Consider the following 17,999-nt stretch of genomic DNA (forward strand, 5'->3'; position numbering starts at 1 on the left):
AAAAAAAACCCTGACTATACTTTTTCTTTCTTTCTTTATTTTTATAATCTTTCCTATACATGGTCATTTTTTTAGGGTTTGGCCAGTTGCAATAATCCTCAAATACAGCAACAGTTTTGCGTTGTCTTTTTTCTGCACGTAATTCAGCAGGTGTCCGCAAGAGTGCGCTCGGCTTCCGTAACAAAGGTTGGCTCCACCCATGGGGAATGTATGGAAGAGGATTAGGGCCAGTGAAGGAAAAAAAAAAAAGCGGGGTGACAGGATTCTAACTTTTTTCTCAGAATTCTGACTTTATTCTCAAAATTCTGACTTTAAAGTCAGAATTCCTACTTTAAAGTCAGAATTCTGAGAATAAAGTCAGAATTCCGACTTTAAAAGCCAGACTTCTGAGAATAAAGTCAGAATTCTGACTTAATGGCGTGGGGTGGCGGAGGGAAAGTCAGCGTGGTGTGGATTTGACCAGAGAGGACATTATGTCGTCAACGAGTGACTTTTTGCGTGCCAGAGGATTGCCGGAGGACATCATTTCACTCTTGGAGGAGTAGGGGGTGAGTAAATAAAGCATTGTGTTCATTTTGGTGATTGTTGCGTATATAACTGGCTCCGTGTAGCATGTAGCTCCGTTGCTAATTGATAGCTCTTTACGGGATGCGCCGCATTTACACGTAAAAAAGCATTATGCGTATTTTTGTACATTCAATAGTCAGTTTTACTAAACCGAGCAGGGGGTGAGTAAATAAGGCATTATGTTCATTTTGGTGACTGTTGCGTATATAACTGGCTCCGTGTAGCATGTAGCTCCGTTGCTAATTGATAGCTCTTGACGAAATGCGCCGCATTTACACGTAAAGAAGCATTATGCCTATTTTTGTACATTCAGTAGTCAGTTTCATTAAACCAATGACGTAATGTACGATTATGTATATACACACACACACATACATACACACATACATACACACATACATACACGTCACGGCAACGTCACAAAGCGTAAAACACCGCGACTCACGGCATAAATGTGGCCGGCTGCAATATCATTGAACCTTAAATTTAACTCAATACACTGATCACACTCGTTTAAGAGTAGTGATTCTACGTGCCACAATTCAAGGTTACATCATTTGAAGTATATACACTATGAAAATGCTAGGTATTTTACGAAAAGTTTGTCCCTTGGTCCATCCTTCTGCTCATCTCACTCTGTATTATAGTTTCCTGTTTCCTTTACTCAATTACTGCAACATAATCTGGGCAGCCAGATAATCAACATACCTCAACAAATTACTCATTTTACAAAAGAAGTTCCCAAGAATAATCTCTTTTTCAAATAGATATGAACCATCGGCACCACTGTTTAGAAATTATTCATTCCTGCCAATTGAAAAAAGTAAACATTCATCAAACTTGTCTACTCATCCAAAAATACATATATAGGAAACACTGTCTTCCAGCCACTTTTCATAATTTCTTCACATTTGCATCAGACTTTCATTCTTATCCAACAAGTCAGAGGGACAATCTTCACCCACCTTTCTGTCGAACATCATGCCATCAATATAATATCCACTTTAGAGGGCCCTCACTCTGGAATAAGCTACCAATTCATATCCGATCCATATCTGCACAGGCTGCTTTTACAAAGCACCTGAAACACTACCTTCTCCACTCATGATCCTACCAGTCCATAATTACTCCACCGCACTCAGCTGATCCATACTATGATCAACTTAATCCACAATTTTGACTCAGATTCATCCTTGTTTTGTTTTGTTATTTTCTGTTTACAGTTCTTCTATTCCTTTTCTATTCTTGCTATTCCTATCTGGTGTCTCTTTGATTGCTTCTACATCGATAAGTGTCTATTTTGTTTCGCTTGTATCTTATTTTTGTATCGTGTATTTGTTTATGTATGTATACATACACACTCGTATGTATGCATATATAAATATGAAAAAAATAATATTTAGCTTGTTATGCTTTTGTTTATTTACATATATATCTATTTTTTGTTTTGTTTTGTTTTCTTAAACACTTGAATGACATTTGACTGCACAGCACTTTGTTTGTTTCTGCACTTTGTATTTATAACAGGAGTGGAGCTTCTTACAAGCCCTAGGCTTCGTCTCCCTCCTTGCACTGTTATTTGTGCTAAACAATAAACTAAACTAAACTAAAACACCGCCCCCTACACCTCGAGGACAAAGGACACACAGCTTAGATCAAGCACGACAGTGGTAGGTTCGAAAAAGACACAAAATGTTACAGTCTCGCTCCAATGCTGCCCTACACCGAGGGGAGAACAAAGAACGCAAGTACCACAGTGGTGGTAGGTTAGGGTTAGATGAAGTGCAACAGTGGCAGGTTAGAAAAAGACAAAATGGTACAAGTCAAATTGCAAAATTGGACATTCTGAATCGGCTCGCTCCAACGCCGCCCTACACCGAGGAAGAGAACAAAGAATGCAGCAAATACAACAATGGCAGGTTAGAAAAAGACACAAAATGGTACACGTTATATGGCAAAATTGAACATTCGGATCCACATCAAAGTTTAGTTTTGTCTCCATCCACGTAACCACGTCCTCCCCCAAGTGAGCCGTCAATGGCAACCAAGCACAAGACAAGGCTGGATCCAGACAAGCCACAACCACAGCACACCTCTTAAGCAAGACCAACCATCAGAGCCCCAAACACTGGCCACACCTGCAACCTTTCCGTCGTGCACCCATAACCAAAGGCAACCACACTGCCCCCTCCTGGGCACATGATCCGCACACGTCGACTTTTGCAGCGTGCTGCTTGATTCTTGACTTGATATAGCATTGCTCCTTTGGATATGGCATTGCTCCTATGGACAGGTCATGGCTCCTTTGGATAGGCCATGGCTCCTTTGGATAGGCCATGGCTCCTTTGGATAGGCCATGGCTCCTTTGGATAGGCCATGGCTCCTTTGGATAGGCCATGGCTCCTTTGGATAGGCCATGGCTCCTTTGGATAGGCCATGGCTCCTTTGGCTAGGCCATTGCGCCTTTGGCTAGGCCATTGCGCCTTTGGCTAGGCCATTGCGCCTTTTCATATGGAATTATACTTTTTCCATTCGGCTCCTCTTGCAGCCTACAATAACACACAGACAGCCATTGTGTGCTGGGAAGCTAAAACTCGACAACCATTGTGTGTTGGGAAGCTGAAACGTGACAAAACCAGGTTTTCACCTGATTTAGGACTACTCTTCCTCAGTGTCCTCAGCATCACTGAAATAGCTCCTCAAGAGCCTCCTGCTTGCTTTGTATAGAAGGATGCTGGCTGGGCAGCCTTTTCTCGTGCTACAAAAGACAAACAGAAATTATTGCAACAAAAATAGATATTTTAATTTTATACATACTAAGTAGAGTTTTGCAGTTGAAAAAATATATAATCATTATATTGTAGTAAATCATGATAATTATTCAGGATTATAATTCATATTTTAATTTCATCATTAATCAACTCACCTCACATTGGACAGATGATCCTGGTTGGCGGCGTCCAAAACGGGAGAAAATGTTTGTTGCGTAACGGAACGTGAGCGGGCGGGCGCCATCTTTGAATGGATTTGGTCTGATTTGGACATGAAATTCGTTACATTTATCAGTTTGGATAACACGGAAATGGCACACGCATGATCTAAAATAATTAAGTGTTTTGTTAACTAGAGTCAAAGTAACATTTCCTATAGTCAGACAAACACGCACTTATCGGCGGCGTCATTTAGGAACCTTCTACAAACAAAGGAAAAAATGCTGGCCAGCATTAAAAAAAAAAAAAAAAAAAAAACCGCGAAAGACATTTAAAATACCACCAAAACGTGCAGCGACGCGACGCAAAGTCGATTGTGGCGTGCCGTGCCTAAACCTCAAGCACTCCCTAGACAGCAAAAATCCTGCAAGAAATAATAAATGGCATCGTAAGAAACTGCAAACATTTGCTCACGGGGTAAATTGCCTGCGGCCTACAATTTAACTCCAGGCCCACCGTTTTGGTGGACGTGACGTCACGAGAGCACAACAATCCTGCGACAAACAAAAAAAAAAGGCTTGTGAGAAAAGGCAACAAACCACACATTTTGGGGCCTATTTGAAAACTCTCCTTGCGGTCTCCAGTTAACTTCGACGCCTACAGTCGCCGTAGGAAAATCCTCCCACAAACAAACATGGCGTCCGTCGCGAGAGACGGCAAGAAACGACAAACATTTGCTCCCTTACCGGAGAAAATGCCACGCGCTCGGTGGCACCTGCATTTCAGAACTCCCCTTGAGCGTGAAAATCGTGCAACAAACACGGCGTCCGTCGTGAAAAACGGCAGGAGACGACAAACATTTGCTAGCGTGCTAGCTTACTTGAGAAACCGTCCGCCGCCACGCGCTGGGTGGCACCTGCATATGATAACTCCCCTTGAGCACACCTGTCTTCAATTTACCTAAAGCCCTGACGTCACATCCGTCAATTCAAATCTTCTTCTCCTGATCGTCCAACGGCGCTCGGCACACTGACGCCACGAGGTGGTCGCCTGTCATGGTGACTACTGTGGAAAGGGTTGCTTCGGACTATCCGTTCAAACTTTGAACACCGAACATGTTTGGATGGATACCCTATCAATATGACCAAATCTCCTTTTGTTTCCGAGCAGGCTCTGGTCGAGTGGTTAACGCCATTGCCTTCAATCAAATGAAAATATTTGTATCGATAGTTCATCCTAAAATGAATTGTTATTGCAAAAGTTCTGTGGCCGTTGCAGTGCTCCCGTGGACTCCTTTTCAATTCAGTTGTTAAGAAACACCATACCGTTGCACAGAAACAATTCTTGAGTCATATCAAATAAATGATTTTCAAACGGGTCCAAACAAGTTTTTCCCGTCATGGCTACAAATGGCCAGATTTTTGTTTTCCCCCAAAATAAAAACAAGGAATAAAACACCAGACAAGTTTTAACAGGTTTTAATGTTTATTAAAATAACAACACAAGTAAATTTCAAACCAGCAATCTAATGTGAAATTGCAGTAGATATATATTGGATAACAATATTTAGGTGTATATATGCATACACGTTATTTTAAGTGTTATAAAATAACGATTAACCAAAGAGAAGCATAATCTCCCCGTTGTTGCATAACGGCACATCCCTTCATGCAACAGTTGGCCGTTAGCTTGGATAAAACGTGCATAAAATGAGTGGTGTTTCAGTGAGTATTTTGAGTGAACCGATTCAAAAGTTTAACTGGAATGCACATCCCTGGTATAAAACAGTGCAGACGACCGTGAGCTGCCAGGTTGAAATAGCCGACAGCTTTATGACACGGGTTCCTGCTCGGTAAGAACTTGGTTCAATCCCCGGTGTGAAAATATACCTAAATGTGCTTTTATTGCGCAATTAACCCTTTATTCATTTATTTATTTTTGGACCAGCGTCCAAACCGGAATCATGAATTGCTGTCAAATATGAATAGGATTAAAATAGTGACCGATAGGAGCAGCATCACCTAGCAAGGTTGCATCGATGTCCCTTCCAAACACTTTCTACTGGCTCTAATACGGTTTTAGGTTTGCATGGGAGACGAACTCAGCAGGCCGCCGCTTGCTCGTCCTTCGTTTCCTCATCGTCCTCTCGGTCCACTTCTGGCTGGCGACGGGCACGTTGTAGTGGCGATCGTCCTCGGTAACGAGGCGTGCGCGAGGCCACTAGCCTTTGTGCTAATCGGGGTAGTCGGCCACAAATTCCTCCATGTCGGCCATGTATATAGGTGGTGTACCTGCAGGGTGCAGCGCAGGGCGTCGCCCAGTAGGCACGGCGCATCTCCACCTGCTTCAGCCTGGCGCTTGATGGCAGGTCTTTCCCGTGAATCGGCATGAGCGTGTGCTCCAACACGCCAGCCTCTGCGCCCGCGACCATGTGCGTCGTCACCGACACGTGAGGGGGCAAGCTCTCGTAGTCGCCGTCGCCGGGATGGCTCGCCATCGTGGTGACAACCAGACAACCGTCGTCGTGCGCAGGATTCAAATCACTCGCTCACTGACTCGTTCACTCACAGACCCGTTCAGTCGGCGAACGTGAAATGCAATTCACAACTCGTTCATGAACAGGAAGTTGCGTCATTTTCTTCTTCGATTTGTTTTACGGCGAGGTGACACCAGCTTCAATGCGCATGACCGACACTTGCTGGTTGAAGTCATATGAACTGAAAAAAGAACGAATCACTTTAGGAAGTGATTCGTTCACTCTCGTTCACTGGAAAAAAAATCCATTCTTTTGAACAAATCGTTCACCCACGAGCCAACACGGGGATGCAAAGAAAATAAAGGCGAGGAGGGGGGGCTGAATCAAACTGCCAAAAAGGAACGGTTCAAAATGCTTTATGTACATTAAGTTGCACATAGTACATAAAGGCTTAATGTCTTATTTTATACACTTTGTACATTAGCTGACTACAAACCACTGACGCTAAGTAATTTGACTGGTAGAGAGAGAAAGTTTTAGCCATTTAGCACAAAATTCACAACATAATGAGACATCAAAATGGAGGACGTTCCAGAAAAGCTTATTGTAAATTTCCATTTACAAGCCATTATAACATCTTCCACGCATTTCAGGTGTCAAGTGTGACTGATATTTCTGTAAAATGGGGTTTTCTTGCTCACAAACACACACAAAAACATATTCCCCTCACTTCCATTTGTCAAGTGGGCTACTAACATTGACCGTCGGCCCACTTTTAAGGCACGGTGACTAAAAAGAAGATCCCCCCCCCCAAAAAAAAAAAAAAAAATTGCACTCTTAAATATTTGTACACATTTGATGGACTACAACATTGTGCCATTGATTTGTCACAAAAGTACAAAGGAGAATTATGGCCACCTTAAAAATGAAAACAATTCATTACGGGTTGCCAGCAAATCACAGTATGTTTATGTAAGTAAAAAAAGTAAAATACTTCAGAGATTTAGTTCTGATCTTACAATAAAATGGTATTTCTTGTGGATAAAAAGTTATTTTATTGTGAAGATTGTTATATTTTTGGAATTTGAAAAGGTTTTTAAGTTTAAAGTATTTAAATGAGGGAAAACACTTTGAGATGAAATATATATTTTTGAGATTTAAATGATCAATTCATAAAGAATTAAGAAAAAATAACTTTTCTCCCTTAAGTTTCTCCATAATACTCCTTTGTACAAAAGACACACACCACTAATAGGGTGGAAAACACCAAACAGAGTACTGTACTTGTGAGCACAACAACCAGTTAATTCATTGGCAAAATCACCAGAAACCGGCTGTTCAGTCTCCGGGTCAATAGGGGGCGATATTTTGTGCTGAAGAGTGCTGGTTTCTTGGAGGCGCCATGTTAGTTCTCTTTGATTATCAAACTCACCAATAACAAGATCAGATTAGGTTGTCTCCTGGCGTCCAAAACCAAAGTGCTATCCAAAATTGTGCCCTCACAAAGAAAATAATGCTCAACTTTGTCGTCGAGCTCTTGAGAAAAAAAAAAAAAATCGGATGATGTTTAATTTTTATTGTTAATGTTTACGGATTAGGAAGAATGTCGAACTCCTGTGACATCTAATGCTGGTTTTTGCTATCCAATCGTGAGAAGCCAAAATTGAAATCACAATAAAAATTCGATTAATTTCTCAACATTATCATTCATTTGTTTAAAACCAGACCCGTGAGGGCAACCTTAAGTCACCCTGAGTAAAATATCAATGACACAAGCACAAATGCGCTGCGTAAACGATCAAAATTGAGCATTAGAATTTGCCTGAAAATATGATTGGAGGTTATAGAGTGCACCTCATAGGTTTCCCGATGGTTATATTTTCTTGCCTGCAGGTTGTCAATGTTCCCACAGGTTTGTAGCATTTCCAAGGATTTGTCCTCCTGAGGACAACGACATGTCCCAATGGTTCTAAAGGTGCAGGGAGATTTGTCGACTTTCCTCCGATGGGCAGCGGGCAGCCTCGTCGCAACGTGCAGGTTGGGCACTTCAGACTTGGGCGGCTTTCTTTTGTTCTGCGTTGCATATTGTGCTGTGTTCACTGGCTGGGGGAGGCAGAGGCGGGGGTGGCTTGTCGCTCGGGCTTAGCTATCGTCCTCGTCCACGTCCTGCTGCTCGTCCTTAACCACTTCGGGTAGCCGGAAACATTCCCCAAAGAAGTTGACCAGAGAGCGGCTCAGGTGCTTTTGGGTGTCTTCGCTGTGCAGGAAGTGGCCCTCGTCCGGGTAGATCTGAACAGGGGAACAATTTCATCAGTACAAATTGTAAAAATTCACAGAAACTGATGCATTAGGGGAGGGTCCACTGTGCTGGTGTGCCTAATGGGCTGTCTGCTTTGTGTAAAAAAAAAAAATAGTACACCCCCCCACATCTCACCTGAAGAGTGTAATTGGCCTTCTTGCTGATTAAATGGTTGATAAACTTGGCCGTGTGCTGAAAGTGAACCTTTTCTATAGACAGAAAGAATAACGAGTAAAAAAGAAATCTTACAGCCTTTTCCGAAAAGAGTCATTAGATACCGTCTGCTGTGGGGTGGATGATCAAGTACTGCTTCTGCACCAGCTGACCTGCTCTGTGAGCTAAATTTGACATCTGGCACACAAAAAGAAATGCTCACAGTCACAAACAAAGTCTTTTTTAAATTATTTGAAAATGATGAGACATACCGCGTAGACTCTGGAATCGGTCTTTGAGCCCAGGTATCGTTCGGAGAATGCCGACACTGGTTGGGGGGGGAAGAGGAAAATATTCAAATGGCACATAAATGGCAGCCAGAATAAAAAGTTTTACCGTAAAGCTCGAAATCCGTGATGGGCGAGACCGCAGTTCCACATTTAAGCTGAGTGAACTCATCTGAGCTGAGCAGCAGTGTGGACAAATATCCTCCGTACGCCTACACAACGACGACAGATGGATACGTTGGATTTTTTTTCGAGCGAGAACAACCCGCAGAATATCATCCGGCGTTACCTTTCCATACACTCCCATTCGAGTCTTGTCAATGTAAGGCTCTTTCGAGATGAACCTGAGTGCCTCCAGCTGGTCTCGTTCCTCCAGCTTGCCCAACCTCCTGTGTACTTTGTGGAGGAGGTTGGTACCCTGGAAGCCGCTGCCGTGGCCGTCGAAGCGGATGACGACTGTGCCGAAGCTGCTCACCAGGATGGTGGCCCAGTCCACCTGGAACTGCTCGGTGACCATCTGGCCGCCTGGCGTCCCGTCGCTTGGTTTACGAGGCGACGATGTCGAGTTTAATGTTCAGTCAGGCGTATACATTTTGTCAGTCGAAGAAAAGGAGGATCACGTGACCATATGGAGACATTTGCGTCTGGTCGTACTTACACCAGCAGCAGCAAGGGGTAATGGGCTGTGTCCACAAATCCAGCTGGCTTGAGAATCTGCATGGTGAGAGCTGCGGCACACAGAAAACAAATTTTTAATTTTTCTCTTTGAAGCTCGCAGTCTTTGTGCAATGCACGTAAAGGCCTACTGTAGTCGTCTATGGTGATGGTGTCATACTCCACTTTGGGCATCTGCATGTTGTTGTACGTGGTGTTGACTCGCTCGTTTGTCTCTACGTCCAACAGCTCTGCACACACACAAAAAAAGGTCAAAATGCGCAAGATAGTCGAGACAGAAAAACATCTCCGGGAGGACACTTTACTCTGTTTGTCTTCTGTTCTGTAGACGGCCACGCTCGGAATGTCAGGCCCTGCGAAGAAGTTCAGATTTTTTTAAAAAATAAATAAAGAAGGCGCTGTTTTGGAATGACAGAGCTGCTTTGGAGGTGACTCACCTTTACAGCTGAGTAGGAAGTAGTGCATGTCGTGACTGAACGCCACGTCCACATAGCCGCACTTAAACTGGCAGGACAGGCAGCAGCGGTTGAACGGCGGAATCGTGTCCGTGCTGTAAAACGCCATTGACGTGACTTGACGCGCACATGATGACGAGGTGCCGAAGAAGCGTCTACCTGTACAAGTGTCGCCGTTTGGGGTCGTCCTCTGTGCTCAGAAAGTATCTGGGAAAAGAAGCCACTGAGGTAAGAGTTGTTTGTCTGAGCTTGCAAAAGTGTGCAAAAGAGCCAAACTGACATGAGGTTCCTCTGGTGGTTGTAGGCCAGGATGTTGGTGACATCCCAGTCCCCCGACGTCAGCGACTGAAGTATGTCCAAGCTGGTGTTGAGCTAAGGCAGATGAGTCAAGTCAAGCTCAGACGAGAAACATCCACTTGTGCGAGCGATAGCATACCATGGAGGTGGACATTGAAATATGGAAGAACTTCCCTCTCCCACCCTGAGGGATGGCTCGTGTGAAAAAGAACTTGTGTCCGTCATGTGAAAAAAGCGGCGCTTCATTCTGCGGACGGGAAGAAAATGGGGTGTGTTTGCATGCTAGTGAACAAAAACACACGGGTGATGTTTCACACCTACCTGTCTGTGCAACCAGCTTGTGCTCTCATCTTCATGTTTCTAAAAAGTCACAATGCGTTATTTAAGCCTTTGCTGATCTCACATGTCCTTGTGTAAAAATTCTATATAAACTATTTTTTTATATATATGGTATAATCATCTTCATTACAAACTGACACAAAGAAAAAAAGTATTTAAGGCTATCAGGTGCGTTCATGCAATCATGCAATAACAACATTTGGCCACATGACGGCAGTATTTTTCAGTCCTTTGAAATTAAAGCCTTTTAAGTTGAAGTTGATACCATTCTAAATAGCACCTAAATATTTTCACATCATTTGTTGGTATGAACACTAAGCATTTATTTTCTGATTGTATTTTTGAAGGCAATTATTTAAAAAAAATCTGCAAAATGTAGTTGAATCAATTGTTTTGCTTATACTTCAAACAACGATGACACTGAGTAGAATAGCGCACCTTGACGCAGACCCCTGTGGTCGCCTCACACAGTGTCAATATGGAATTGTTCTGGGCTCTGTTCAGCCAGTTGACAGCCAGTTTGGTGCTGGTGGCCCATTTCACCATGGTGATGTAATACTCCCTCCTGGAAAAAAAAAGGACAAAAGTCCATGCAGGGACCGTCAGGAGTAGCCGCTGTCAGGCTTAGCCACCGAAGCATATCAATGACACCTTGAGATGTGCTCTCACCCGATTCGGGGGTCATCGGGTTTCTTCATGACCACGGTGTGCAGAGGACCGTTGAGGCTCACCACTGACAGGTGCACCACAGGGTTTTCCTCCCCAGCCTGCGGAGGCGGCCCAAAGGAAAGCAGATATGTCCGTTTGGGTTTCAGGTGCGACACCAAAAGCCGTGCAACAGCGTCGTGTCACGACTTACCTTCGGGTAGTGGTATTCCAAAGTGTTGGGGTACGGCGTCCCCGTGAAGAAGGGGACTTCCATCTTTGGCACCAGCGTGTCGTTGATTGTCATGTAGGCCAGACGCAGGCCGTCGGGAGACCACCAGTGGGCCTTGTAGCTCTGCAGGATCTCCTCTGGGCCCCAAGGAAAAAAAAATACAATTATAAAACATTTTAAAATAGTCACGATGAGATATAAAAGAAAAATGATTCAGTCGTGCCTCAGTACAACATATTGTTAGAATACAACATATTGTTAGAGTAATGTAATCCAGCAGGGGGCACTATAGCTTTATAGAAAGCAGCCTGTTGCTATTAGGTCGTCATCTTTTTGTGAGGGATAAAACATCATCAGGATTGATTGTGCGTCTATATTTATGAAGGTTTTGTGTGTATCGCATAACCTAAACTCGTATTGGCTGAACGATTTGATACTGTGTGGTGTTTGAAGACAGTTGAGTTAGTTACACTGCCTCAGTTTATGATGACTCCGGGAGGAGCCATTATTGATTGATTATTCACAGCTACTTGGATGCTGAGAGCGGCTGGCACAGCCCGGGCGCGTTGATGCCGAAAAGTTGCCTTCGGAAAATAAAGTGCAAATATATCACAATTCATTTGTGTAGCTCAAGGCTGAGAGCTGCACAGAGGGACAATACAACCTAACCTTCACTCTCGCTCTTGCGCTCTCCGCGCAGGAATAAGCGACATGATTTGTGTCGGGGTGATAAATCCTTACGAGGCAGCGGGAAGAACGTTACAAAACAAATCTTTGCACGCTAATGAAAATGGATTACGTCTCTCATTTCGCTTTCTGGGCGCCACCAAAAAGAAATAATCCTATTAATAAGGACACGATTAAATCCGACCCCCCTCAGCAGTTCAGTAGAATTACAGATTCTCCCTCCATAAATGGCTTTTTGTAATTGCATTACACATTCATAACATTCACAGATTGTTATTAAAAGCCCCCTGGGAAATAATAACGGCGTTACGGAGAAAATAAGTCGCCATTGACGAGCCTCGACGTTTTATCATAAATGACAGCAGCGGGGGGGTGGGGGGGGTAACCCCTCACACATTTCCATTAGCAAAACCCACGCTGAACAAACAAATTCAATCAATAAAATGAACACATTTTGAAATACATGATCTATATTTAGATGAACAAGATCAATATGACTGATGCATAATGGATAGCAAACGTCGTATTTTCCTGAATGAATTCAAAGAGCCTAAATACAGTGCTTAGTGTGACAATAGCGGTGTCAAAACGTGGAGATTGCTTTAAGTGGCTAGAATCGATGCTTGAATTTTACAAGCGCTTTTCTGAAACACTTTACAAATCCACTCAACATTCTTCTTTTTTTTTCTTCTGAAGCAAAATTGACGGAATATTTAACATCTGCCAATATAGAGTACAAAGTGTAAAAATGTTCCTTTTACAATTGTTGCATTGAGTTTGACGAGTGCCGTCGGCCTACCTTCATAGAGCCAGTCAGCCAGGCCGTTGAAGACCACGCCCTCCTTTCCGCTGGAAACCAGCCGGATGGTGCGACTCTCTACTGTTGCTCTGTAGTAGATGTTGTTCTCAAATATGAAGATCTGCAGCCAAATACAAGGAGATGCTCAATATCATCTGACACCTGTCTGCAAGAATTCTGCTTTCAGTTTTCATTAGCACTGTCTTGCAGGCCAACAATTTCATCGACCACTAAAATTGAACCTGAGGGGATAAACTCTTCTAAACTAAAGAATACGAAAAGGGATTTCAATTTGGGAAAAGAAATAAAGAAAAGGTCAGCCATAATCCTGGATGAAGTTTTGACATGCTACTTTGTCAAATAATACTTTCATTTTGATCTTTCTCATCACAGTCTCTTTTTTTGTACAAACAACCTGACATTCAGATCTGTGTGCCTCTCGCTGATTGCTCCGTCACAGCGGAGTAATTGGTTGCACTTTAATGGGGGCATCTTCATCTCTGTGTAGATCTGATCTGCTTGTCACACAGTCACACATTTGGACGCTGACGCGGCGTGATCAATGCCTCCATTGCTGACGGATTTCAGGCGAAAAATCTTTGCAGCGAAAGAAGCTGGGATGAAAATGAGGGTGACCACGTCAGACTGTGACAAAAGACAAGCGCTCGACGTTTTGTTTTTCCTGGCACCTTAAATGGAATCATCTGGTAATGTTCCATTGCAGCCTTTAGATGAATCCATAAAAGAAAAAAAAAAAGAGAAAGGTAAAACTTTTTTAAAAAACTTACGTCGCAACTATCGATTTTAACAATATAATAAATTGTTCAACTCTTAAGATAAAGAGCCACGTGAAGAAAACAAAACAAAATGGTAATGATCCTGCTCCTGCTGACCCGGCATATCAATGAGTGCCTGTAAATGCCAAACGCATACAAACACAAAATTAACTGGGCACACTAGTTCAATTTATCTACTTGGATGCAGCTAAAAAAAATCTGTGCCCAAATGTTTCATGATACACACACACGCACACACATGTCAGTGTTTTGGTTCCCGAGGCGACAATCCAAATGATTGGTTCTGCCTTGAGGTGCCATCTGCGCTGCTGTTGCTCAGCATCTTCAGCGCGCCCCCCTCAGTCCAGATGGTGAAATGCATTTTCAAATTCGCCTGCTATATTGTTGTTCTCTTCAGAGTACAATTCACATTCCCATTTTGGTTTGTTTTTGTTGTGTAAGGCCTTACGAGCTGCTGGCCTTTAGGTCCCCATCCAGCAAATTGCAGCACAGCGTCGTGCACTTCGGGAGGGTTCAAGGGCCATGTTTCCCTGCGCAAGACAAACAACATCACAATCATGTGCACTGGATGTTTTTCTTTACAGCTGTCACTGTTCCTGCACTGAACCTGAGAGGCCAAGGTGAATGATTACAATTTGGAGAAAAAAACTTACTGTGTTGTAAGGCTGTATATAATGTACTTGGCCACATAGGAATGTTGATAGATCTGCCAAAATAAATAAGATGACAATTCAAGGCTGAGAAACATCAGGTTTAAAAAACAAAACAACAAAAAAAACTGCAGTGGTAATAAAAATGTGAATGTCCTCACTAGTTTTAAGTCAAAGGCAAATAGCACTTGTTGCAGGTCAGGTGACACTTGGTACCTGGCAGCCTTCGATCTTTCCTGGATGAGAGCGAGAGAGAGAGAGCGAGCAAGAGAGCGCGAGAGAGAGAGAGAGAGAAAATGACTAACATGGCAAGTGACAACTCTACAGTGAGTTGATTAAGGTGCACTCACAAACATTTGGTTTGGCACGACAACACGTTTCTCCTCCGTGTCCACGTTGAGCTTGACAACATCACCTTCCCTTGTACGATACAGCAGCTCATTACCTGCGCCGAGGAAGTCAACACATGAACTCATTCACTAAACAGGCCAGTTTATTCATGGATGAGGTCAAAAGAATAATAATAATCGTATTGTTATTATCTGAGCATTTTTCTTAATGCCCCCATGGCCCCCTCTAGCTCCGCCCCTGATTTAAAGAAAAAAAAATGGAAATTTGTTATGAATCATGTTTAAATACTAACACAAAACTAAACACATGTTTAACGAACAGACGGACTTTGTTGAAGTTCAAAATATAATAATGACATCCATTTTCATATCATATATATTCCAAATGAAGCAAAGATTCTACCGCGTTAGCAAACTGATGTATTTCACGGTCTAAAATTGCTCACATTTGCGGGATTAAATGTACGATTTAGCACTTTTAAAGTAATAAAGTAAATCCTTTCCACACAGGCATCCGGATGGAGGGTCAGGCAGGGTACCGCCGATTGTTCCACTTGCCAAACTTCCATTCTGTTTGTACTTAAAGAAGATTTGCATAGGATTAAGAGAGATTAAGTCCCAGATGTTGCCTAGCGATAGCGCAGTATCTCACTCGCACATAACGCAAGAAGTGGTCACCAGCCGGCTCGTTTCGACGGTGCCGGTAAAATGCGTTTGCATCTCGGGAGGTGGCGGCGGGCGAGTCGGAGGTGAGTCCAAAGGCGAGTGAGGCAAGAAGCGACCCGGCGGGGGTTGGGTAGGTGACGTGCCCCCGGAAATATTGATGAGGACCGCGCATACGCCGCTTACGGGAAGGTCATGGGGCCCAAATGGGAACACGAGATGCGATGTCGCCATGATTTCGTCAGACACTGAGAATGTTTTCATCAGCTTGCTGGATGAACGATGCTTGTCACGCATTTATACGCGCCGTTGCCACAGATGCCTCGGAAAAGTAACATTGTTACTTTCCGGATGACTTGACTTTTAAAGTAACTTAATTATGTTAGTGAATACTAAGATAAATTACAAGTTACATTCAACAGATGGCGCCAATACTTAATTGGAAGTACATTTTTGAAGTTAAATTGTTTTAATCAGACGATATGGCAATATTTTACACACACAAAAAAAAAAAATTACATGGTGTTTCTAGCCTTCACTTAACACATAATGTTATTTAAGGTGGTATGTTTTTATTTTATGTACTTGTCGTGTTTTTGGAAGCTCGAAGCTGGCCCGACAAAGCAAAATATCTGTTTCAACTCACCGCTGAGCCACACGGCGTCAGGTCGGTGGATACGGAGGTCGGGACCAAACACGTCATCCAGGGTGACCTTCTTCTTCAGGGCCAGGCTCTCATCTTCACCTGTCAAGCGCATGTCAAAAAGAAAAGGAGAGAAATGTATTGTAAAGGGAAGATAGCGTCACTGTGCCGCTGGCTGGGGAAGGAGAAGCTTCACGTTGCGCCTGTGAAATTGGATTCACATTTCAAACGACATGAGTGAGAAAGAAAAAAAAAGTTTTGTTTGAAGATGATTTTTGTTTGAATCTGGGAGGACAGGGTGCCGCAGACAAGATGACGTCTCCAATACTATGACTCTTTAGATAATCATGGGATTTCTTATGAATCGATTCATTTTTAGTATTTTGTTTATGCGCTCATAATATAAAATGTGCTATCAGAGAGCAATTTGGAGCGAAGACAAGAAAGTGAGCACCGCTGCAATGTAGTTCCTGAGCGACAATCAGACCAAAAGATCACAAAGATAAAATAAACCCAAAGACAAAGCCGGAATGAACGGCGCCTTTGAGTGCCCCAGAGTTGCAAAAGTAGCTGAGAAAGATAAGCTCTTTGTCAGGTCTCGAAACGCCGGTGTGTCATCAGCCGCTGGCAGGAGCTGAGCGAGCAAGCAGAGCGACCCAGCCAGCTCTCGCTACAAAAGTTCTTTTTTTTCTTTAAGATAAAAGCTGCGGTGCTTTGACAAAAGGCCGTCATCTCCGTTCAACTTCTCTTTCAGGGGGACTCAGCTCATCATCACGTAAGGCCTTGACACTGAGCAGTCACATTGAAAAAGAATGCGGCAGAACTTTGCGAGCGTGTGTGTGTGCATGCGGCGGCTACATACGAGGCGTCAGCAGGATGACCGAGGTGACAATCAGGGAGCAGATGACCAGGATGACCAGCAGGGCGATGGCTATTCCTTTCCAGTTCCTCTGCGGCGGCGCGCTGCCCACCAGGTCCTGGTGAACGACATCACACGTTACATCACAATGACATCATCCAACATGAACTTCTAACTGAACTCGTAGTTGGCATGTCAAGGAGAGCTGAGCACCTGACTCACTGGCCGCCATTGGTCACATCATAGATTTTTAAAGTGCTGCTATTAGTGTGTACGGCACAAAATTCTCCAAGTCCTTGAATAGTGCACTGACAAACAAGTGGGAGCTGTATTGAGCCAACTCCGCTAATCGACTGAAGTAGCATTAGCTTTTATGCAAGAGGAACCGGCAAATAATAAAAAAAAAAAATGAAGACAATTTGAAATCCACAGTCTCACTTGTTTTTTTACATGCGTCTTCCATCAAATGAACCCGCTTCACCCGCTTCTGAAGTCCACGAGCTTTTGTTACTATGGCAACCGAGGGAGCGCAAGAATGTTGAAATTAGACGATCGGTAGCCAGTTCTAAGGCAACCCAGCGTTTCCATTCTTGGAGGCAACAGCACTTTGACACCAAGCCGCTGAATGTGCGGATCCGAATCGGTGCTAATTCTGGAACTCTTTGCACATTTTGGGTTTGCTGCTTGAAAAGAGCAAGTCTTCGAGCAACATGGCCTGAGAAACAGTTATTATGTAGCTATGACGCTAACGGGCACATTGAGGCTGGTAACAACATATTTAATTGATCCTTTCATTTCACAGGTTGGCCAACGATTTGAATACAAACCATTCAAAGTCAACATTCCTCCTTTTATGTGTGTCAAGTACTTGGAATCATACTGCAGATAAAAAAAAAAAAGTACCACTGGGCCACCGAACTACAGTTAAGCTCTTATAATACAAAATAACTGCACTTGAACACCTCTATCACTTTGTGTGCACAAGTGTGTGTGTGTGTGTGTACTACTGCAAATCAATAACAAAAACAGCGAGTACACGCAGAAAACAGTAGGCCCGTCAATAGGATGATTTATTGCCGCGAGGTTCATGATTTACACTCGCACGTTGCACTGGCAAGATATTCACCTGCCGCAGTTATATGATATCTGCTGAAGATATTGCTGCCTGAGTTCCCAAATAGAGCAACAGAATGAAG

General features: G+C 43.3%; 1 protein-coding gene and 1 long non-coding RNA gene across 12 annotated transcripts in view; one reads left to right on the top strand and one right to left on the bottom strand.

Moving 5' to 3' along the window:
• The first annotated feature begins 231 nt into the window (after nucleotides 1–231).
• On the top strand, nucleotides 232–10,585 carry LOC148387163 (uncharacterized). 2 transcript variants are annotated; one of them, XR_015862549.1, is made up of 3 exons: nucleotides 232–548; nucleotides 7,867–10,070; nucleotides 10,147–10,585. It is a non-coding gene; the product is annotated as an uncharacterized LOC148387163 (long non-coding RNA). The 2 variants fall into 2 exon arrangements; XR_015862548.1 differs by lacking the exon at nucleotides 232–548 and having other exon boundaries at nucleotides 557–10,070.
• Nucleotides 6,346–17,999, bottom strand: part of dpp6b (dipeptidyl-peptidase 6b) — a 35,275-nt gene continuing 23,621 nt past the window's right edge. For 3 of the 10 annotated variants that reach the window (XM_088396139.1, XM_088396133.1, XM_088396140.1), the window contains exons 2-21: nucleotides 16,807–16,921; nucleotides 15,948–16,046; nucleotides 14,639–14,733; nucleotides 14,450–14,524; nucleotides 14,292–14,344; nucleotides 14,087–14,168; nucleotides 12,842–12,962; nucleotides 11,338–11,492; nucleotides 11,148–11,245; nucleotides 10,917–11,043; nucleotides 10,461–10,499; nucleotides 10,279–10,386; nucleotides 10,123–10,214; nucleotides 10,002–10,049; nucleotides 9,825–9,937; nucleotides 9,693–9,740; nucleotides 9,371–9,617; nucleotides 8,822–9,251; nucleotides 8,408–8,753; nucleotides 6,346–8,262 (exon numbers count right to left, since the gene is read on the bottom strand). In XM_088396139.1, coding sequence (XP_088252265.1) covers nucleotides 8,153–8,262; nucleotides 8,408–8,753; nucleotides 8,822–9,251; nucleotides 9,371–9,617; nucleotides 9,693–9,740; nucleotides 9,825–9,937; nucleotides 10,002–10,049; nucleotides 10,123–10,214; nucleotides 10,279–10,386; nucleotides 10,461–10,499; nucleotides 10,917–11,043; nucleotides 11,148–11,245; nucleotides 11,338–11,492; nucleotides 12,842–12,962; nucleotides 14,087–14,168; nucleotides 14,292–14,344; nucleotides 14,450–14,524; nucleotides 14,639–14,733; nucleotides 15,948–16,046; nucleotides 16,807–16,921 — 2,601 coding nt within the window. In that variant the 3' untranslated portion in view covers nucleotides 6,346–8,152. Of the gene's footprint in view, nucleotides 8,263–8,407; nucleotides 9,252–9,370; nucleotides 9,741–9,824; nucleotides 9,938–10,001; nucleotides 10,050–10,122; nucleotides 10,215–10,278; nucleotides 10,387–10,460; nucleotides 10,500–10,916; nucleotides 11,044–11,147; nucleotides 11,246–11,337; nucleotides 11,493–12,841; nucleotides 12,963–14,086; nucleotides 14,169–14,291; nucleotides 14,345–14,449; nucleotides 14,525–14,638; nucleotides 14,734–15,947; nucleotides 16,047–16,806; nucleotides 16,922–17,999 lie in introns of all 10 variants that reach the window. The other 7 variants (XM_088396143.1, XM_088396142.1, XM_088396141.1 and 4 more) reach the window with 7 other exon arrangements.

This window comes from Syngnathus floridae, chromosome 14 (assembly GCF_059516105.1).
Source record: "Syngnathus floridae isolate MCC-2025c chromosome 14, RoL_Sflo_1.0, whole genome shotgun sequence".
Classification (NCBI taxonomy): domain Eukaryota; kingdom Metazoa; phylum Chordata; class Actinopteri; order Syngnathiformes; family Syngnathidae; genus Syngnathus; species Syngnathus floridae.